General features: G+C 55.8%; 1 protein-coding gene across 2 annotated transcripts in view; it reads left to right on the top strand.

The window, feature by feature from the left end:
• The window catches only part of CALN1 (calneuron 1), a 120,909-nt gene that overhangs the window by 58,601 nt on the left and 39,941 nt on the right, over positions 1 to 22,367 (top strand). For both annotated transcript variants that reach the window (XM_056506879.1, XM_056506878.1), the window contains exon 4: positions 17,167 to 17,279. In XM_056506879.1, the coding sequence (XP_056362854.1) occupies positions 17,167 to 17,279 (113 nt within the window). The remainder of the gene's footprint in view (positions 1 to 17,166; positions 17,280 to 22,367) is intronic.

The following is a 22,367-nucleotide window of genomic DNA, read 5'->3' as shown; positions in this document are numbered from 1 at the left end:
CAGTGGCACTTGCTGGGAGAGGAGCAGGATTCCCACCCAGCAGAGTCGCCCAGTCCCAGCCCGAGCTGCTGTGCTGGGAGCTGTTCTGATGAGGTGTTGATTGCTCTGCAAGGAGAAGTTCTGAGGGGCGGAATGTTTCCCAGCCAAGTCCTGCTGGGAGAGCTCATCAAACAATTACTGAGGGAATAAAAGCAACAGAACTCGCATGAGTGGGGAGAGGGAAACGCAGGATCGGGATGCTGGAGCCAGGCAGGAATTCCAGCTGCTGCAGAGCTCACAGTGAACAATTCCTTTAAAATGTCCTCGGCAGGGCAGGAGGGGAGACCTTCCTGCTGCCAGCAGCGTGGGGGAAGCTGGAGTGCAGATCCAGCCTTGCCGGGGCTGTGGCAGGGTGGAAACACTGAAATCCTGCCAGGGCAGAGTCCGGGGGCTGCAGGGATCCGGGAGCGCAGGGAGATGCTGGAATTCTTGGGGAGACTGGAGAGCAGAGCCCGGGGAGGGGCAGTGCAGCCCTGGGAAAGACACAATTGTCACCAGGGCAGGGCAGGACAGGGCTGTCACCCTGCCGGGGGTGTCCAGCACAGAAAGGGCTGCAAAACCTGGCAGGGAGAGGAGATCTCTTGTGGGAATGATCTCATTCCATAAAGAAAAAAAGGGGAAAGGAATCGGTCACTTCTAAAAGGAGGAAAAAGGAATCCATCACTTCTAAAAGGGGGAAAAAGGAATCCATCACTTCTAAAAGGAGGAAAAAGGGATCCATCACTTCTAAAAGGAGGAAAAAGGAATCCATCACTTCTAAAAGGGTTTTGTCCAGAAGCTGTGTTTGCCCTTTGCCCTGCTGTGCTGCCCTTTCCTGGCAGAGAGGGACTCAGGCTCGGGTTTGGCTAAGCCAGGCTTGGTGTGCTGCCAACTCCTGGGGTCCTTTCCCGAAATTCTGAGCTTTTTTGGAAAAAGAGTGCTGGGACTTGGCTCCCAGTTCTGATTCATCTCCAATCGTTCCCTGACTCTGGCAGACTTTGGCACTGTTGTGTGCTGTGGAGGGACCTGAGGTGGGGAGTGGAGTGAAACCTGGAGTGCTGGAGGTGATAAATTCCTGCTGGGGCTTTCCAGGGAGCTCTGTGTGCTTTCTGCAGGGAAGGGAGCTGATCCTCCAGCTCCAAACTGGTTGTACTGGTGCAGTGTTGGAGCTTTGGGGGCTGGAGGGAGGTCAAGTGAGCCATGGATTTAAAAAAAGTCAGAATGGGAAATTCCTGAGGCACTGAGCAAAGAGAGGAATGTTCTGTGAGAGATTTACCTTGCCTGCAAATTGAGTTAGTGCTGTACAGCTTGAATTTATATTATTAGGGCTACTTTTTCTCCAATGGATTCTTCATCTTTTCCTGGGATTTAACTTGAACTGTGGATTGAGAATGAGCAACAGCCTCCTCCTTCCTCCCCCCCTGGGAAAGGCCAGCATTCAGGAGCAGGGCAGGAATGCTGGTTGTGCCCAGTGCTCCCAGAACAGCCTGACCCTTCCCAAATACCCCTGCGGAGGGTTGCTGAGTTTTTCCAGGTTTTTTCTTGGCATCAGATGGGTTGGAAGCTCAGATGGATGAAAGGTCACAGTCAGGGAGGAGTCTGCAGGGGTCAGGAGAGCCAGGGGGAGGTGAAACCCTCTGCACATCTCTGGCCCGTGCAGTGAGTTATGATGTGCTGGCAGGTGGAGCAGCCAGACATCCACTCCTTCCTTCCCAAAACTGCTGCCAGGGCCTGAAAATGAGGTAAGAAAACTGGCAGGGCTTGGGATTTAACCTGAGCCAGCCTGAGCAGCCCCAACACCCACTTTTCATCAGCAGATTCCAAGGTGGCAGAGGGGCTGCACATCTGGCATGGCTGATTTCACATGGAATGGATGGCACAGGGAGTGGATGGCACAGGGATGGCACAGGGAATGGCACAGGGAGTGGATGGCACAGGGAGTGGATGGCACAGGGAGTGGATGGCACAGGGAATGACACAGGGAGTGGCACAGGGAGTGGCACAGGGAATGGCACATGGAGTGGATGGCACAGGGAGTGGATGGCACAGGGAATGGATGGCACAGGGAGTGGATGGCACAGGGAGTGGCACGGGGAGTGGCACAGGGAATGGATGGCACAGGGAGTGGCACAGGGAATGGATGGCACGGAATGGATGGCACAGGGAATGGATGGCACAGGGAATGGATGGCACAGGGAGTGGATGGCACAGGGAGTGGCACGGGGAGTGGCACAGGGAATGGATGGCACAGGGAGTGGCACAGGGAATGGATGGCACGGAATGGATGGCACAGGGAATGGATGGCACAGGGAATGGATGGCACAGGGAGTGGATGGCACAGGGAATGGCACAGGGAGTGGCACGGGGAATGAGTGGCACAGGGAATGGCACAGGGGATGGCACAGGGAGTGGCACAGGGAATGGCACAGGGAATGGATGGCACGGAATGGATGGCACAGGGAGTGGATGGCACAGGGAGTGGCACAGGGAGTGGCACAGGGAATGGATGGCACAGGGAATGGCACAGGGAGTGGATGGCACAGGGGATGGATGGCACAGGGAGTGGATGGCACAGGGGGTGGCAGAGGGAGTGGATGGCACAGGGAATGAGTGGCACAGGGAGTGGCACAGGGAATGACACGGAATGAATGGCACAGGGACTGGCACAGGGAGTGGATGGCACAGGGAGTGGATGGCACAGGGAATGAATGGCACAGAGAGTGGCACAGGGAATGGCACAGGAAGTGGATGGCACAGGGAATGGATGGCACAGGGAGTGGCACAGGGAGTGGCACAGGGAGTGGATGGCACAGGGAATGACACAGGGGATGGCACAGGGAATGAATGGCACAGGGAGTGGCACAGGGAGTGGATGGCACAGGGAATGGCACAGGGAGTGGATGGCACAGGGAGTGGCACAGGGAATGGATGGCACAGGGAATGGATGGCACAGGGAATGGCACAGGGAATGGCACAGGGAATGGATGGCACAGGGAGTGGCACAGGGAGTGGATGGCACAGGGAATGGCACAGGGAGTGGATGGCACAGGGACTGGCACAGGGAGTGGATGGCACAGGGAGTGGATGGCACAGGGAATGGATGGCACAGGGAGTGGATGGCACAGGGAATGGCACAGGGATGGCACAGGGAATGGATGGCACAGGGAGTGGATGGCACAGGGAATGGATGGCACAGGGATGGCACAGGGAATGGATGGCAGAGGGAGTGGCACAGGGAATGGCACAGGGAATGGATGGCACAGGGAATGGATGGCACAGGGAATGGCACAGGGACTGGCACAGGGAATGGGTGGCACAGGGAATGGATGGCACAGGGACTGGCACAGGGAGTGGCACAGGGAATGGGTGGCACAGGGAATGGATGGCACAGGGACTGGCACAGGGAGTGACACAGGGAATGGATGGCACAGGGAGTGGATGGCACAGGGAATGACACAGGGAATGAATTGCACAGGGAATGGCACAGGGAGTGGATGGCACAGGGACTGGCACAGGGGGTGGCACAGGGAATGGCACAGGGAGTGGCACAGGGAATGGCACAGGGAATGGATGGCACAGGGACTGGCACAGGGAGTGGCACAGGGAATGGGTGGCACAGGGACACTGCTTCCATTGTGTGCAGCTCTCAGTGCCACTCTCAGAGTCCCGTGGCAGCAGCACGGAAGGGATGCTCCATAATTCATCACTTTGGGAGGAGAGATGGGGTATGGGAGGGAACACTGCTGGAGCTTGAGCAAAACCAGCCCTGGCACAGCTGGGATTTGGGCCAGGAGATGCCCAGATGCCCCCATGGCTGCTGAGGGCTGCCAGAACATGTCACCAGCCTTCCTGCAGGGGGGACAGGCCACAGAGGGACATGCCCCCAGCCTGGCACTGCCAGGGTGCCCAGGAGTGCAGGGGTGGCTCTGCCCTCACCCCCTCTGCATGCCCTGATGTCCTGGAATGTCCCTCTCCTCCCTGGAGGCAGGAGAGCAGCAGGGCTGGGGGTCCCTGTAACCCTCAAATCCCTCCTCCAGCTGTTCTTCCAGCTGTGCTGGAGCTTGGGCACTGCCCCAGCAGGTGCTGGGGGTCTTGGATTCCCTGATCCCTGTGGGTCCCTCCCAGCTCCAGCTATTCCCTGATCCCAGGTGGAAGAAACCTTCACCCAGGTGAAGAAACACAGCAGCCACAGGGAAAATCTTACAGCTGGCACAAAGCCCCTCAGTTATGGAGGAAAATGGGAATCTCTTTGGAATATTTCCAGAGAAATCCTAATAAATCCCCAGAAACTCCTTTTGTGGAGTCCAGGAGAGGCTGTGGCACTGCTGGGATGGGAAGTGCCAGAACAGGACAGAGAGAAAAGGGATTTGCTGGGAAAAAATGTCTTCAGGAAGGGAGGTGAGGGCTGGGGGTCTGAGATTCCCATTATCCCAAAGCTTTGTTTGGAAGTGTAGGACTGTTCCCACATATACATTTCTGTACTGGAAAAAAAGAATTATTTGTGAATTCTTCCAACTGGCAGCAATGCTGATAAAAACTCTGGGAAATGGTACATGGAATGTGTGGCCTTATCTGGGATTCCTCCTCTTTAAGCAGAATTTGCCATAAAAGAGATGAATGTGTGATTTAAGTGTCACAAATTGTTTAATTGGGATTTTTATCTGAGGAATAAAATGAGCACTTGGTGCACTAATTAGAGGAGCAGCTGGAAAAATAACTCCAGGCTACCACAGGAGGGGGGTTAATCCAGCCCTGGATGCCAAATTATTTATTGGGGTGAGAATTGGGAGTATTTTGATGATGTAAAAGTCAGGCTGGTTTCACCAGGGACCTTTCTGGTTCCTCTGGGATGGAGCAATGAAAAATGGGGGAATCTCAACTTGAAATTCTGGAGGAGTCATGGTTGGAAAAGATGTCTGAGGTCATTGAGCCCAACCACCCCAGCACTGCCCAGGCCACCCTGTGCCATGTCCCCACCTGGCCAAGGTTGGACCTGATGACCTTGGAGCCTTTTCCAAGCTCAGTGGTTCCAGGACTCTTCCAGAACTTCAAACTGAGATTCCCTCCCCCCAGATTTTCTTTGCTCCCAAGGATGTCACCTCTCCAACTTTGCCACTACAGGTGACACATCCCAGAATGTCCCAGATTCTCTTTGGAAAGGGAAAAAGTGACAGTGCCATGGCTGGGTGGTGTCCCAGGTCACTGTGTCCCTCAGGTCACTGTCCTGCTGTCCATGCCTCCCCCAGGGACAGCAGAGATGGGAATGCTCAGAGGACATGGGACATCTGGCACAGAGCAAATCTCTCCTTCAAAAGTGAAGTGTTCAGATTCCCCTGGGGCAGGCAGAAGGCAAATTCCTTGTTCTTAGGCTTGGACAAATCCCAGGATCACAGGATCATTACAGCTGAACAAAGCCCAGGATCAGCAAGGTTGGAAAAGACTTCCAAGATCATCCTGTCCAACCTGTGATCAATGGAATGTTGGCTCAGCTTGAGCTGCCCTGGGTGGGACAGTGGTGACATTCCCAAGCTGGAAACATCTTCTCTCCTTCTTTTGTCTCTCCCACTTTTGTTCTTGGGGTTTTCCTGAGGTTTTTCACTGCTCTTTCCTTGTGTTTCAGCATGAAAAGAGCTGGATAAAATATTTCATTTTATATCTCAGTATAATATGTGTTTCAGTACAAAATAGTCCAGGCTGCTGGAGGGGAACCAGGAACCATTTCTGGGTTAAAATCAGAGAAGTCAGAGAATCCCAGAATCCCAGGTTTGGGTTGGAAATAATCTTAAAAATCATCTCACTCCATCCCCTGCCATGGGCAGGGACCTTCCACTATCCCAGGTTGTTCCAAGCCCATCCAGCCTGGCCTTGGGCACTGCCAGGGATGGGGCAGATGGATTATGATGGATTTGGGCTTTGTCCTTTGATCTCAAAGTGATTTTTCAGAGTGAGAAATGATCCACCCACACTCCAGCCTGGCTGTCCTTTAAAATGTGTTGCTGAGCTGGGAATTTTGGGCAGCAGGATGGATTTGATGAGACTTGTCTGGGTTTATAGGGGCTGCTCTCTACATGTCTGCTCTCATTTGGACAATGAGGATTATCACATTTTATCCCATTCTGTGTTCTCACTGCAGAAATGAGGAGTAATTACAGCTGCTGCTGCAGCCTGTCAGATCTGCAGCTCAGGAGCAGCAAGAGGTTCATCAAATCACACAGAATTATATCAAATTATACCAAATGAAACCCCAGCCTGCCTTTGCTGAAGGGACAGCACCAAGGGCTGAGCTGCAGTCCCCCCTGGAGCCCACCCATGCTGGGGGTGGGATGCACCCCCTGCCCTGTGCTGGTGTGCAAGGGTTTTATTTCTTCCTGAAATGCAGCCCTGGGATGATTTTGGCTTCCAGGGTGTGCCCAGAGCTCTCTGCCCTTTCCAGCAGAGATGCTGGAGCTCCTGGGCAGTCTGGGGGTGCTCCTGCTGCTCTTGATCCAGAGGGATCAGCTGGGGAGGGACCAGAGTCTGCACAGACCTGAAAATGGCTTTGGGTGCCCAGGAGGGGATCTGAGAGAGGGCTGGGGGCACATCCCCCCCCACAGCCCCTGCAGGAGCCTCCCCTGGGGACACTGGTGACAGGGCTGGTCCCTGGGCATCCTGCAGCCCTGGAGCTGGCAGGTGTCTGCTGGGGAGTTATTTCTTACTGCAGATGCTGTTTTCCTTGGATCTCCCTCCTTTTTTAGTGCTGTGCTGCAGCAGGGACAGGTCCCAGCAGGTTCCCTGTCCTCCCAGCCCTGACCCCTGGGCAGACACTGGGAGTCACAGGTTTATTTTTAGTGGGCAGCAATCCAGCCCTGTGGAGCTGTTCCCTGCCAGAGTGAGGAGCTCTGCAGCCCAGTGAGGGATGGACAAACCCCCCTGCTCCACCCTGCTGGAGCCCTGCAGCCCATGGAAACCCGAAATCCCTCCCCCAGGGACGTGTCTGTACAATCCATGGATCTGTTCTGTGGTTGTCATGGAGCCACAGCAGCCAGATCCACACAGCTGCTCTGAAAACTGCGGGACTGAAGGGACAGAGGGGCTCAGTGGAGATGCTTGATCATGTCCTCAGATCCTGGGAAGTTTTCATGAAATCCCAGAATGGTTTGGGTGGGAAGGGATCTTGGATCCATGGGCAGGGACACCTCCCACTGTCCCAGCTGCTCCCAGCCCTGCCCAGCCTGGCCTTGGGCACTGCCAGGGATCCAGGGGCAGCCACAGCTGCTCTGGGAACCCTGTGCCAGCCCTGCCCACCCTCACAGGGACAATTCCTGCCCAATATCCCACCCAGCCCTGCCCTCTGGCAGTGGGAGCCATTCCCTGTGTCCTGTCCCTCCATCCCTGTCCCAGTCCCTCTCCAGCTCTCCTGGAGCCCCTTTATGCCCTGGAAGTGGCTCTGAGCTCTCCCTGGAGCTTCTCCTCTCCAGGTGAGCACCCCCAGCTCTCCCAGCCTGGCTCCATCCTTGTGCTCCCCTCTGGGTTCATTCCTACAGATCCACATCCCTCCTGTGCTGGCAGGGATGCAGTTGTTTCTCTCCTCCCAGAAGTCACTGGAGCTGTCTAGAATTAAAACTGTTTTCCAAGGCCAAAGTTTAGTGCCAGACATTCCCTGTTCCCGCTGTAGCTCTGCCCTGAGGCTGTAATTAGGGAGAAATTCTCTGTCTGGCTCTGGGCGAGGGGTCAGGCTGCTGAGAGCTCTGACCTCCCAATCTTTGTAACCAAAAGCCTCGTCTGGGGAATCTCCTGTGGCTGGAGCTGTTCCCTGCTCATCCTGTGCCCCAGCCCAGCCCGGGCACTGCAGGGAGCTGCTGCAGAATAAAAATAAACAGGGCTGTGTGCTCCGGCCGCAAACCAGCTCCTTAACTTTAAATATCTCACCTGGCTGCTCGCCGGAGGTCACAGGCAGCAGGAGTGAGGATGCTGATCAGCGCCGAAACCGCCGCACATCCTCATCCTCATCCTCAGCCTCATCCTCATCCTCAGCCCTCGCTCGGGGCCACGCAGGGAACTTCCAAGGACCTGATGATCCTGAGAATGGCCGGGAAAAAGGCTCATTTAGGGAGCAATCAGGGCGCATTATCCCGCCAGTGTCATGCACAGGGCTGTGAAAACGAGTCCGTTCTGCCCGGGGTGGAGGAGGTGATGCAATGCAGGAATGTTCTCCCCTCTCATTTCCCTTTTTCCCCCTCTCGTTTCCAGGAATGTTCTCCCCCTCTCATTTCCCTTTCCCCCTCCCTCATTTCCCTTTTTCCTTTCTCATTTCCCTTCCCCCCCTCCCCCCCCCCCCGCCTCTGATTTCCCTTTTTCCTCTATAATTTCCCTTTCCCCCCTCTCATTTCCAGGAATGTTTTCTCCTCCTCATTTCCCTTTCCCACTTCTCTTTTCCCTTTTCCCCCTCTCATTTCCAGGAACGTTGTCCCTTCCTCGTTTCTCTTTGTCCCCTAAATTTCCAGGCATGTTTTCCCCTCCACTTCCCCTCTCCAGCTCTGCCTCTCTCCAGCCCAATGAAGATTTAATTCCACCCTCCAAGGGAGTGTCTCTGACAGGAGAGCTTTGGAGAGGCTGGGGTCTCTCCTGAGAGCTGAGGGGGGGCTGTCCCATGGGAATGGGGGCGGGATGGGGTCACCCCCTGCTCCTTTTGTTCCCTCAGACCGTGGCAGCTCGGGCAGGAGTTCCCAGGAGCTGCTGCTGCTCTGGGATGAGGAGCCCTGCTCTCCCTGCCTGCCATTTCCAACCTGGGCAGACTGAGGGTGGATCTTGTGGGATCAGCACCAGGGTGTCCTGGTTTGGAGGACAGGTGTCTGCCAATAAAGGCAGGAGCTTCTCTTGAAATGGAGAATGTAAACCCCCTCCCTACAAATTATTATTGTAATTTTGAAATTAAGGGGCTCTCAGGCAAAGATATGGGAATTAGGAATAACAGTTCTTTACTAGGAAAATTAAAATAGAAATGCAGTATTACACAGAACAATCCCAAACCCTGCCAGAGTCAGAATCCAAGCTGACACCCGTCAGTCAGTCAGGGTGTTGGCACAGTCCCATTCAATGGTGGCTGCATCCTCCTGCAGGGGCAGATGTGGTTCAGCTGGAGCAGTGCTCCTGGAGAAGGTGCAGTTCCCTCTGAAGCTCCAGGGATGATGTGCAAAGGTCTGGCTTTCCTCTGGAATCCAGTGGAAAGAAGGTGCCTTGGTGTCCAAAATGTCAGTTTTTATCTGGGTAGGAAAGGCTTGGCTGCTCCCCTGGCTGGAGCATCTCCCAGTGGGATGATGGAATTTTATCAGTCATGGCCTGGGACTCAGTGGGCCAGCAGCAGATGATATCTCCTGGAGGGAGGATGGGCTGTGGGAAGATAAAGATGATTGCCCAGCTGGTTTAAAGATGGCCCATGAGCAGATAATGTGTGCAGGAGATCAGGGGCACTGCCCCACCCGGCTGCAGCAGGTGGGGACAGAATTCACATTTCTGGCCACATCAACCCAACACACAGGGAAAGCTGAGGTGGAGCACAGGAGGTGGTTTGGGTGCAGCTGGGGGTGTTTGGGCTGCTGTCCTGACAGGGTGACTGCACAGCTCTGTGGTTCCTGCTGCTCTTCCTCCAGCACATCCAGCCTTCCCTGCTCCCCAGAGTGAAGGGAAGATGAAATGCTTTGTCTGGAGCTCAAAGCTTAGGGAGAGGGTGGGAAATTCCTCTGCTCATCTCTTATAAAGCAGTGCAGAGCCAGCAGGAACAGCTGATGGCACCTGGGACCTCTCGTTCTGGGGATGTGGGATCAGAGCCTGGAGGAGAATTGGTGGTGAAGGGAAGCAGCTTAGGAGAGTAAATCCCCTTCCCAAAGGGCTGGAGGCTCTTTCATCTCCTCTGAGATGGTGTCCAACCCAAAGTCTGCTCCATGGAGGGCTGTGGTGCTTTTCCAGTCCTCTCCAGATGTTCAGTCATTAATAATTTTCTTTTTTCCTATGTCCCTTCTCCTCTGCACAACTCCCTGACAGGAGGGGACAGCCGGGGGGGTCGGGCTCTGCTCCAGGGAACAGGGACAGGAGGAGAGGGAACGGGCTCAGGCTGGGCAGGGGAGGCTCAGGGTGGATTTTGGGAACATTTCTTCACTGGAAGGGTGGTCAGGCATCCCTGAGGTGTTCAAAAGCTGTGTGGATGTGGCTCTTGGGGACAGGGGTCAGTGGTGGCCTTGGCAGTGCTGGGGAAGGATGGACTCGATGATCCTGGAGAGCAGTTCCAACCCCAATGGTTCTGTCACCCCAAAGGTTTATTTAGGAGGCCCAATGGACATTTTGCAGAGGTGCACACACTCCTTCCTTGAGTCAGTCAGGTCCAAACACATCTCCCTGGGCTGCAAGCTCTGGAAAACTCTTGGATTCCCAGCTCCATGCTGCTCTTTGCTGCTGCTCCAGCATCTTTGTGCACTGGGAAACAAAGAGCCACAGAAGGAAGGGATGGTCCTGCTCCAACCCTGTCATCCCCACACTCAGCACATGTGTGCTGGATGTGCCATGGGATCCCAGGATTGCCTGCTGGAGCCCTGTGAGCAGACAAACTGAGCTCACACGTGGCAAACGCTGATGCTGGGGCTCCTCAAGCTGGAATTATCCCCAAGGTCTCTCTGCACCCACCAGTGAGCAGTGAGGGGGAGTTTGGCAAGTCCCTGCTGGCCATGTGGGGTCTGTGGCACTGGAAAGGTTCCAGAGACCCCAGAGATGGTGCTTGGTGCCTCCAGCATCCTCTTCCCACCACGGACAAGGAGCCAGGCTGCCATCACTGCCATCCCTTGTTACTGTCACAATTCCCTGCTTTCTGGCAGCACTGAGAGTCCTGCAGGGAGCAAACCTCTGTGGGCACCTGGGAGCTCTTCTCACCCAGCTGAGGGCCTGGGGGTGATGAGCTGATCTGATGTGGCTCTGCTGGGGTGGCCAGGGAGGTTCTGAGTCATTGCCTGAGTCACGAGGCTCAGGCACAGCCTTGGTGCCCCAGGTGAGTCGGTGACATTAATGCCAGGATTTACACAGGGCTTTACAGGAGGGAAATGTGAGGGCAGGAAAGCAAGGTCTGCTTTAGGTGGGTTTAAACCAGTGCTTAGGCTCAGCTCTGTGGTTCTGCTGAGATCACCCACACAGGCAGTGACCCATCCCCTGGATGCTGAGTGCACCTCAGGGATGGGGTGGAATCCAGTCTGGAAACCCCTCTGTGCTCCCCTTTGCCACCTGCCAGGCTGCCCTGGCCCAGCAGCCCCTCACCACCATTCCCAAGGTTTCCCTGTCCCACCAGCCCCTCACCACCATTCCCAAGGTTTGTGTCCCAGCAGCCCCTCACCACCATTCCCAAGGTTTCTGTGTCCCAGCAGCCCCTCACCACCATTCCCAGTTTCTGTGTCCCAGCAGCCCCTCACCACCATTCCCAAGGTTTCCCTGTCCCAGCAGCTCCCTCACCACCATTCCCAAGGTTTCCGTGTCCCACCAGCCCCTCACCACCATTCCCAGTTTCCCTGTCCCAGCAGCCCCTCACCACCATTCCCAGTTTCCCTGTCCCACCAGCCCCTCACCACCATTCCCAAGGTTTGTGTCCCACCAGCCCCTCACCACCATTCCCAAGGTTTCCCTGTCCCACCAGCCCCTCACCACCATTCCCAAGGTTTGTGTCCCACCAGCCCCTCACCACCATTCCCAAGGTTTCCCTGTCCCACCAGCCCCTCACCACCATTCCCAGTTTCCCTGTCCCACCAGCCCCTCACCACCATTCCCAAGGTTTCCCAGCAGACCCCACCCCACCATGCAGTAAGCTTCCCTGCTCTCCCAGTTTGTAAATAAGCTCTGGGAATGTGAGTACCTTGGAATCATGGAATCATTAAGCTGGAAAAAGCCCTGAAATCCTCAGGAACAGCCATTTACCCATCTCTGCTCAGTCCCCACAGAGCCGTTTCCCTTCTGCAGCCGGGAGCTCAGCCGAGCCGGGTTTATAAAAATCTGCGTTTGTGCCTGGGAGCAGGGACAGGGGGAGCTGTCCGGGGCAGGGAACACACCCTGCTCCACCTGCTGGGGCTGCTCCTGCCTGTGCCCTTCCCAGGGCTCTCCTGCAGGCAGAGGAGGGGAGGATGTGACCAGCACCCACATCTCAGGGGGACTGGGGGTCCTGTGAGCCCTGCTGGGGTCAGGGACTGTGAGGAAGGTGAAGGAGAACAGGCAGCACACGAGCTGTCTGCCCAGCCTTTTCCTCCTTTCTCCCCGTCCTTAAACCAACTCTGAGTGAGTTTGTGGGTCATCCACACGTGGCTGGGAATCCCGAGGGTCCTGGGGAGAGCAGCACATCTGCAGCACAAGGTTGGGTTTGGTCCCAGGGCTCGATCCCCAGCAGCTCCCAGCACTGTGTGCGTGCCCATGGGGAGCAGCAGGACGGCGGCTCTTGCCTGTGCCAAACCCAAATTCCACACTGTGCTCCCAGGCTGGAATGTGAAAACTGGGCTTTGGTGATGCCCTGGCTGAGCAGAGCAGCCCTGTGCAGGTTTTGGTGTTGGGTTTTGTAACATTTCTCTCGTGGCTGTCAAAAGGAATTTTCATGCAAACCCGTGATTTCTCTCTTTTGATGAAATGATGCTGCAGTCTCATGAGTGCTGATGGCAGGGAAGGATTGTTTTCTGCAGCTTCACATGAATGTTAAAGGGATATTTTTACCAGGCAAAAGTGGGGTCTAGTTGCCTTGCTAGTTAAGAGTTTTAATTGAAATAGAACTCAATAAGGGGATAATGCATTTTTCAATGGCATCTTTCTTCTGAGGTTGTGGAAAATGTTCTCATTAAGCTGATAATTAAAGCCTGGGAAGTTAGTGATGATACCTGGCACAGGCACAGGGAAGTCACGAGCAAGGGGCTGCCCGAAGTCTTGTACAAAGTCAGAGCCCAGCAGCCCTGGCCCCCTTTTCTCCTGCCTGTCCCCTGCGGGCGCAGTGACATTGGAGAGAACCCGAACTTAACAACTCCGCGCTCGGGGTCACACGGGCACAGCCCAAATGTATGCGGGGGCAGGCACAGCATCTCTTTAAAATGCAAATTGTTTTCTTGTTAATCTGGCTAATTTAAAGAAATTAGCATCCCAAAGCAGCCCGATTTGCATGGCAGCGCGCGGATTCGCTGCTGTCGGTGCCGCGCTGTGAACCGCCCGGAGCCGCTGTCACCTTGTGTAACCTCCCGGGAGACCCTGGTACCATCACTGATCCAGCCCAGAAACGTCTAAAGAATGGTTCTCCAGGTGATGGGGTACCCACCGCTTACCCCGATAAGCTGTCCCAGAAATGAGCTCGGTCCTGCATGGACCGGCTTTAGCAGCGGGACGGGGTCTTGGTGCGTTTTACAGGATCCCTGCAGGGTTCGCTTTCAGACCCCGGGACATTCCCTCCCAGAAATCCCAGAAATCCCAGATCTCCTGGGGCCGGAGATCCCAATTCGGTGCCGGGGCTGTGCCGAGTTTGTGCTCGAGATGTGTCGAGTTTGTGCCGGGGCTGTGCCGAGTTTGTGCCGGGGCTGTGCCGAGTTTGTGCCGGGGCTGTGCCGAGTTTGTGCCCGGGGCTGTGCCGAGTTTGTGCCCGGGGCTGTGCCGAGTTTGTGCCCGAGATGTGCCGAGTTTGTGCCGAGTTTGTGCCCGAGATGTGCCGAGTTTGTGCCCGGGCTGTGCCGAGTTTGTGCCGGGCTGTGCCGAGTTTGTGCCGGGGCTGTGCCGAGTTTGTGCTCGGGCTGTACCGAGTTTGTGCCCGGGGCTGTGCCGAGTTTGTGCCCGAGATGTGCCGAGTTTGTGCCGGGGCTGTGCCGAGTTTGTGCCCGGGGCTGTGCCGAGTTTGTGCCGGGGCTGTGCCGAGTTTGTGCTCGGGCTGTACCGAGTTTGTGCCGGGGCTGTGCCGAGTTTGTGCCCGAGATGTGCCGAGTTTGTGCCGGGGCTGTGCCGAGTTTGTGCCGGGGCTGTGCCGAGTTTGTGCCGGGGCTGTGCCGAGTTTGTGCCCGGGCTGTGCCGAGTTTGTGCCCGAGATGTGCCGAGTTTGTGCCCGGGGCTGTGCTCAGTTTGTGCCGGGGCTGTGCCGAGTTTGTGCCGGGGCTGTGCCGAGTTTGTGCCGGGGCTGTGCCGAGTTTGTGCCGGGGCTGTGCCGAGTTTGTGCCCGAGATGTGCCGAGTTTGTGCCCGGGGCTGTGCTCAGTTTGTGCCGGGGCTGTGCCGAGTTTGTGCTCGGGGCTGTGCCGAGTTTGTGCTCGGGGCTGTGCCGAGTTTGTGCCGGGGCTGTGCCGAGTTTGTGCCGGGGCTGTGCCGAGTTTGTGCTCGGCCTGCGCCGAGTTTGTGCTCGGCCTGCGCCGAGTTTGTGCCGGGGCTGTGCCGAGCCTGTGCCGGGGCTGTGCCGGGGCTGTGCCGAGTTTGTGCCGGGGCTGTGCCGAGTTTGTGCTCGGGCTGTGCTCAGTTTCACACACGTTTGTGTGGAGATAAATACACGGGAGATCGTGATGAGCTGCACACCTGCTCAGATTGCAGACATGGGGTGTCACACAAAGCCCAGGTGTGACAAGAAGCCCAGGTGTGACACGAAGTACAGGTATGACACAAACCCCAGGTGTGATAAGAGGCCCAGGTGTGACACAAAGCCCAGGTGTGACACAAAGCCCAGGTGTGACACGAAGCACAGGTATGACACAAACCCCAGGTGTGATAAGATGCCCAGGTGTGACACAAAGCACAGGTGTGACACGAAGCACAGGTAGCAGAGGTGGTGCCACATGTGGCACAGCTGGCACACAGCCTGGCTGTGGCACCACTGGTGGTTCAATCCTGGCCCTGGCATTGATCTGCTGCAGTCTCAGGGTCTGGGACTCTGCTCCCACCTGCAGATTTCACAACAGCAGCTCCAGGGAGGGCTGGATGCAGTCACTCCCAGCTGAAAGGGAGTAAAACACAACCCCAAATCCTGCAGGGGCTGGTTCTGACCCCACACTGGTCTGATTTATGCACCCCATCAGTTCAGTAACACGGAGGAGGAGATGTCCATGGCCTGATCAGTGAAGGAGATTTTCCACAAGATTAGGTTAAGCATTCTCAGGAGATCAGGCATTGAACTGCTCAGACAGACTGGGATTTTTAAGATCCTTCAGCAGGCATGAATATCCCTTTATTTTTGTGGAGGGAAAAGTGGCATTTGTTACAAACTCCCTCCAAAGAGCCCTGTGCCTCGTTCAGAGCAGGAGCCACACTCAGCACTGCACAGCTGGGCTCATTGGTGACAGGAGCTGTCACCTGTCCCTGCTGGTGGCACTGAGGCTGTGCCTGCACTGCCTACTCTGCATGCTGGGCACACACAGGGATGGTGCTGGGCAGCTGGGCTGAAATGTCTGCTGGGTCTGTGAGCCTGGCCCTGCTGGGTGTGTGAGCCTGGCTCTGCTGGGTCTGGGATATCCTGGCCCTGCTGGGTCTGGGATATCCTGGCCCTGCTGGATCTGGGATATCCTGGCCCTAATGGGTCTGTGAGCCTGGCCCTGCTGGGTCTGGGATAATCTGGACCTGCTGGGTCTGTGAGCCTGGCTCTGCTGGGTCTGGGATATCCTGGCCAAGCTGGGTCTGGGATATCCTGGCTCTGCTGGGTCTCGGATATCCTGGCCAAGCTGGTCTGGGATATCCTGGCCCTGCTGGGTCTGGGATATCCTGGCCCTGCTGGGTCTGGGATATCCTGGCCAAGCTGGATCTGGGATATCCTGGCCAAGCTGGTCTGGGATATCCTGGCCCTGCTGGATCTGGGATATCCTGGCCATGCTGGTCTGGGATATCCTGGCCCTGCTGGTCTGGGACAGCCTGGCTCTGCTGGGTCTGGGATATCCTGGCCCTGCTGGTCTGGGACAGCCTGGCTCTGCTGGGTCTGGGATATCCTGGCCCTGCTGGTCTGGGATATCCTGGCCCTGCTGGTCTGGGACAGCCTGGCTCTGCTGGGTCTGGGATATCCTGGCTCTGCTGGGTCTGGGATATCCTGGCCCTGCTGGTCTGGGATATCCTGGCCCTGCTGGTCTGGGATATCCTGGCCCTGCTGGTCTGGGATATCCTGGCCCTGCTGGTCTGGGATATCCTGGCCCTGCTGTGTCTGGGATATCCTGGCCCTGCTGGATCTGGGATATCCTGGCCCTAATGGGTCTGTGAGCCTGGCCCTGCTGGTCTGGGATATCCTGGCCCTGCTGGATCTGGGATATCCTGGCCCTGCTGTGTCTGGGATATTCTGGCTCTGCTGGGTCTGGGATATCCTGGCCAAGCTGGGTCTGGGATATCCTGGCCCTGCTGGATCTGGGATATCCTGGCCATGCTGGTCTGGGATATCCTGGCCATGCTGGGTTTATGATATCCTGGCCCTGCTGGGTCTAGGATATCCTGGCCCTGCTGGATCTGGGATATCCTGGCCCTGCTGGATCTGGGATATCCTGGCCCTGCTGGATCTGGGATATCCTGGCCCTAATGGGTCTGTGAGCCTGGCCCTGCTGGGTCTGGGATATCCTGGCCATGCTGGTCTGGGATATCCTGGCCATGCTGGGTTTATGATATCCTGGCCCTGCTGTGTCTGGGATATCCTGGCCACGCTGGGTTTGGAATATCCTGGCCCTGCTCTGCCTGCTCTCCCTCCCTCTGCAGCCTGGGGCTGGCCCTGTAAAACTCGTACAGGACCTGAGAGGGGGAGCCCTGGCCTCCCCAGCCCTCCCTCCCTCTCAGCTGCTCCTGTCCCCCTGCCAGAATGGCCTTTTGGGAGGTGCCTCTGCCCTCTGGGGCTGGGGAAAGGCTGATTCTGTCCCTGGGGCACAGGGGCCATTCCTGGCACAGCAAAGATTTGGGTCTGTGGGCACTGGGAAGCTGCTGTGGAGGTTTGCCAGGTGCAGAGGGGCCCGTTGGGCTCTCAGGGTAATTAATTGATAATAGTGAGGGTGGGCAGCCCTGACACAGATTTCAGAGCAGCTGTGGCTGCCCCTGGATCCCTGGCAGTGCCCAGGGCCAGGCTTGGAGCACCTGGGGCAGTGGGAGCTGTCCCTGTTCACATCAGGGCCTCTAAAAGTCCCTTCCAATCCAACCTTCTCCCTGATTTCTGAATCTCTTACCTTTCCCTCCATTCCAGGGGATGGCCAGGTGGATTTTGATGAATTTATGACCATTCTGGGACCCAAGCTGGTGTCATCAGAGGGCAGGGACGGCTTCCTGGGGAACACAATAGACAGCATATTCTGGCAGGTAAGTGAATATTGCTTTAACTGCAACTGCAGCCAGCACTCAGCAGCTTCCAGAGGGGCACAGGATGTTTTACTGGGTGGGAATGACTGTGGAAAGGGTGTTGAGGTCCATCCTGCCAGGCTGTGGAAGAAGGAGGGAATTGTGTCCAGCCCAGCCCTGTGTTCCTGTGGATGAATGCAGCTGGACACAGCAAAGCACCCTGAGAGTCATACAACAATTCACTTTTGGAAGAGAAAAAGCATTTTTCTCCAGGAATCTTTTGAGCTGGGAGCCGTGGAGCTGCCTGGCTGTCCCTGCTCAGTGTCCCTGCTCAGTGTCCCTGCTCAGTGTCCCTGCTCAGTCCCTTGGCTGTGCAGGGCTGCTCCACACACAGGGAATGTGCTGGGCAGCCCAGGGCCCACGGGGCTCCTGCTGAATCCAGGGATGAGCTCAGGACAGCCTGTGTTGTGCCAGGGAGGGTTTTGCCCCAGGTGCTGCCCTGGGGTGGTTTGTGCTGCTGGAAGGAGGCAGATCCAGCCCTGGCAGCTGCTTTTTGCCTGCCCTGCAGTGAGGCTTTAAAGAGTTGGAGCTTCCAGGAAAAGCAGTCCAGGCTGTCCTGGCAGGATCAGAAATCCCCCAGAACACAGAGCTGCAGCCAATGGATCAAATGTGTGGCTTCCTGTGGGATTCCAGCTCCTTTCACTGGCCATCCCCCCCAGCCTCTGCTCAGAGACTTTGGCTGTTCCCAAGTTTAATGAAGCAAAAGAGCCAAACCTGGAAATGAGAATTTCTGCCTTCTTTTACAACCCTCCAGCCAGTCCAGGCTGAATTGGGTGGAGCTTTGAAAGAGTATTTTTAAATGCTTTTAAAAACTTGTTCCTGGCCTCCTGGCATGGGGCAGGAATAACACTGAAAACTCTGCTCTGGATTCCAGGATTTGGTGGTCAAAGCAGGAGTTTGGTGCAGGTGAAGCCCCCATGGTTTGTGATGTACCTGGGGGAGTAAATGGCACCAGGAGGGGCAGGACTGGGAGCCAGGGGTGTTTTATTGCCTCCACTGCTCCTTGGGAGCCTTGTGCCAGCCTGGGAGGGAGAGGAGGGTGCCCCATCCCATCCCTTTATCCCATCCCATCCCTTTATCCCATCCCATCCCTTTATCCCATCCCATCCCTTTATCCCATCCCATTATCCCATCCCTTTATCCCATCCCATCCCTTTATCCCATCCCATCCCTTTATCCCATCCCATCCCATCCCATGATATCCCTTTATCCCATCCCATCCCATCCCATCCCATCCCATCCCATCCCATCCCATCCCATCCCATCCCATCCCATCCCATCCCATCCCATCCCATCCCATCCCATCCCATCCCATCCCATCCCATCCCATCCCATCCCACTGAGCCTTCCAGAATTCCAGCCCCTCAGGAGCTGCCCAAGAAGCAAAAATCCTCGTGGGAAAATCAGGTTTGTGAGCTGAGCTCTTGGATGGGGAGCAGAGAAGTCTGGAGCCTGCCTGAAAATCCCTCTCACACTTTAACCCACTGCTCTTAGTGACCCTCCCACCTCTGCAAGTGGCTGGAAGGAGGTCAGGAGAAGGGATTGTGCCTGGATTTAGGGTTCCTGGGATCAGCTTGCACAGGGACATGGCCCTGGTGCCTCCCTGGCTGTGGAGGGACTGGGAAAAGGGAAGAGAGGTTCCAGCTGGGAGCACTGAATGGGCAGGGACAGCCCTGGGGGCTCCTTCAGAATTCCACACGTGCTCCATGGCCTTGGAAAACAACAGTTATGGGCTTTGCCACCTCTTCACTCAGCATTCCCTGCATTTCTGAGCCCTTGAAGAGCTCTGGCTGCTTTTCCTCTGGGGTCTGAGTACAATGTCCCTGCAGCTTTTTCCCAAATAAAGAGCAAGGAAAAATCATGGAAGGGTCATTCAGGGAACAGGCTCCCTTTGGCCCCTCATCCCTGAGCACTTCTGCCTGTGCATCATCTCCAGCAGGATTCCTGGTGGCAAACCAAGCCTTTCTGGGAGTCAGGGCTTGCCTGTGTTCCCCATTTCCCCCTGCTGTGCAATTTCCACATTTTCTGGAGTGAATGGCAGGGGCTGAGCCTGGATTCCTGACAGAGCCCTGCAGCCACTCCCAAGGAGGGATTTTAAGGAGGGAATGGTGCCCACAAGGCTGTGCTGGGGGGGCAAGGATGGGACAAAAGGGACACCTGGCTGGGCAGTGCCACCAGGAAACTTCACCCCAAAGCCTCTGAAAGCAGTCCCACTGGAAAGAGAAGCCATGTGGGCATCCAGAAAGTGCCTCCCCCTCTCCCTCCAGCCTCCCCATGCTGGGAGATCTTTGCCAAGCTCATTCTAAGGGCAAAGACCTCCAGGCTCCAGTGTTAAACTCTTCCTGCAGGATGGAATTTGGAGGAGCTCCAGGCCCTGGGGCTCAGCAGCGGCCCCAGAGGGAATAACAGCCCTGGATGACAGGTTTTTAATGAAATGAACCTCTCTGGGCTGGCTGGAAGGTTTTGGGAAGTCAGGACAAGTGGGAATGTTAAAAAGCAGGGCTGCATCTGCAGGGGTGCAGGAGAAATTCAGTGCCCAGGCACTGCTGAGCTCATTTGGAAAAGGCAACACTTTGTACCACGGGCAGCTGAGAGCCAGAGCTGCCTGGCTGGTGCTGCCCTTGTCCCTTTGCTGCAGGCAGGATACCTGGGGCTGTGTGTGGCCAGCAGAGATCTCCAGCAGCAGCCTGGGCACCTGGGGATGGACACAGCAGGATGGGGGAGCAGAATTCCATGGGCAGATACTGCTCAGAGCTCCCATCTCTCCCTGCTGGGGTGGCCCTGCAGGACTGGGCAGGTCCTGGGCAGGAACAGCTCAGCAGCTCTTGGTGCTTTCTGGGCTTGGGGGAACCTTCTCCTTTCTCCAGGCTCTTTTGCTAAGGAGGAGGGATATCCTGTCTTTTCTGGTCTTTAGGAGTAGGAATGGCCAAAAATCCATCCAAGGTGGGAGGGATGTGCAGGGACAGGCCAGGGACAGCAGGGACCCCCGAGGTCTGAGCTGCACCCTCAGCACAGGCACCAAAGGACATTTTATTCCTGGAAAATGGAGCAGGCACCACATCCAGCTGTGGGGGGCTGCATTTGGGGCTGACTGGGGAGGGGATTTAGTGAGAGAAAGGGGAGATGAGGGCTGGCTGGAACAGGGGAGAGCACAGGGACGTGACTGGGATGGGACACAGAGGTTTCCCTGCCCCAATCCAGTGTGCAGCCATAGCTGAGAATGCAGGAGAGTCCCTGGGGACAGATCTGGGCTCTCCTGATCTGGTCAATCAATTAGTGCCTTAATGGAGAGAAATGAAGGGGAAAATGTGTGGGAGTGGCAGAGGCACAGGGCAGGGCATGGAGGGAGCAGGAAGGAGGGGCAGGGTTGGGGCTGTCTCCAAAGACCATTTTGCCTGGAGAGGATTTTTCTTTATGGAGTTCAGAGATAAACCTGCTGCAGTTGCTTCCTGTGAGTTTCTGCTGCTGCCCCTGCAGAGGAGTTAATCTGATGATAGTAAATGAGCCTTGCTGCAGAGGAATTGTTTGTGCCTGTGTCCAATTTAATGTGGGAACAGATCCAGGTGCCCCTCTGGAGCCAGCCCTTCCTCCCTCTCCTCCTCCTCCTCCTGAGGCAGTGCAGCCCCTCTGGGCAGGTGCAGGATGTTGTAAAACCAAAGGATGGGACATTTTACATCTTGCAGCAGAAATTTTTACTGGTGCTGAGCTGCTCTGCTGCAAAAATCTCAATTCCTGAATTTCAGGAGCTGCTGTGTCAGCATTTCAAAGAACCTTCTCAAATCGACTGCCAGGGAGGAAGAGAAGTGTGAGATTGGGAAGGAATTCTGTGCCCAGAGGGTGGGCAGGGCTGGCACAGGCTGCCCCTGGATCCCTGGCAGTGCCCAAGGCCAGGCTGGGCAGGGCTGGGAGCAGCTGGGACAGTGGGAGGTGTCCCTGCCATGGCAGGGGTGGGATGGGATGAGCTTTAGTCCTTCCAAGCCAACCCATTCCAGGTCTCTGTGATTCACAGATTCAGTGCCCTCCCTCTTGGTGGCTGCTCTGGGGTTTGAATCAGGAAAAGCAGCTGAAGGTTTGGGTGGAAATTTGATGCAGGGGGCCAAAGATGGAGAATTTGGGCTGGACCATTGCACAAGGAACACCTCCCCAAATCCTCTCCCACCAAACAAATCATCCCCCAGCACTGCCTGATTCTGGGCAGCACCTTTTGGTTGTTGAACCTGAGATATCTTGAAGTGATTTCCACATTGAAAGAATCCATACATTTAAAATATCAACCATTTCTTGGGTTTTGCCAGCTGGAAAAGTAAAGGAGAGGTTGGAAATCTTGGCATTGATTATCCTGTAAAACCACAGCAGTGTGAGCTGGGAGCCAAGGCAGAGACCTGTCCTGGGACACCCAGTGCCCCTTAACTCAGCATCCTGACCATGTCCTAACTTCAGGAATTAAATATCTCCTGCCACAGCTGCTCCTGCAGTGTAGCTCATGGTTTTCTCATATCCATGGTGAAAAGGTGAGATTTTCCATGGGAGGATGCAGGAGTGGAGTTCACCCCAAAAAACCCTGGGACACTTCTCAGTGTCCTTTAGCTCCTCCCAGATAAGCTGGGGCACGCCCAGGGTGTCCCTTGGAGCTGGCAGAGGGAAACAGCCACACCAGGGCCCAATTCAAGGGAATCCATCCATCCATCCATCCATCATCCATCCATCCATTATTCATCCATCCATCCATCCATCCATCCATCCATCCATCATCCATCCATCCATCCATCCATCCATCATCCATCCATCCATCCATCCATTATTCATCCATCCATCATCCATCCATCCATCATCCATCCATCCATCCATCCATCCATCATCCATCCATCATCCATCCATCCATCATCCATCCATCCATCATCCATCCATCATCCATCCATCCATCCATCATCCATCATCCATCCATCCATCATCCATCCATCATCCATCCATCCATCATCCAACCATCATCCATCATCCATCCATCATCCATCCATCCATCCATCATCCATCATCCATCATCCATCCATC

This window comes from Oenanthe melanoleuca, chromosome 19, assembly GCF_029582105.1.
Source record: "Oenanthe melanoleuca isolate GR-GAL-2019-014 chromosome 19, OMel1.0, whole genome shotgun sequence".
In the NCBI taxonomy this organism is placed as follows: Eukaryota; Metazoa; Chordata; class Aves; order Passeriformes; family Muscicapidae; genus Oenanthe; species Oenanthe melanoleuca.
The sequence above is the reverse complement of the archived record's forward strand: the minus strand, read 5'-3'. Positions and strand labels throughout refer to the sequence as shown.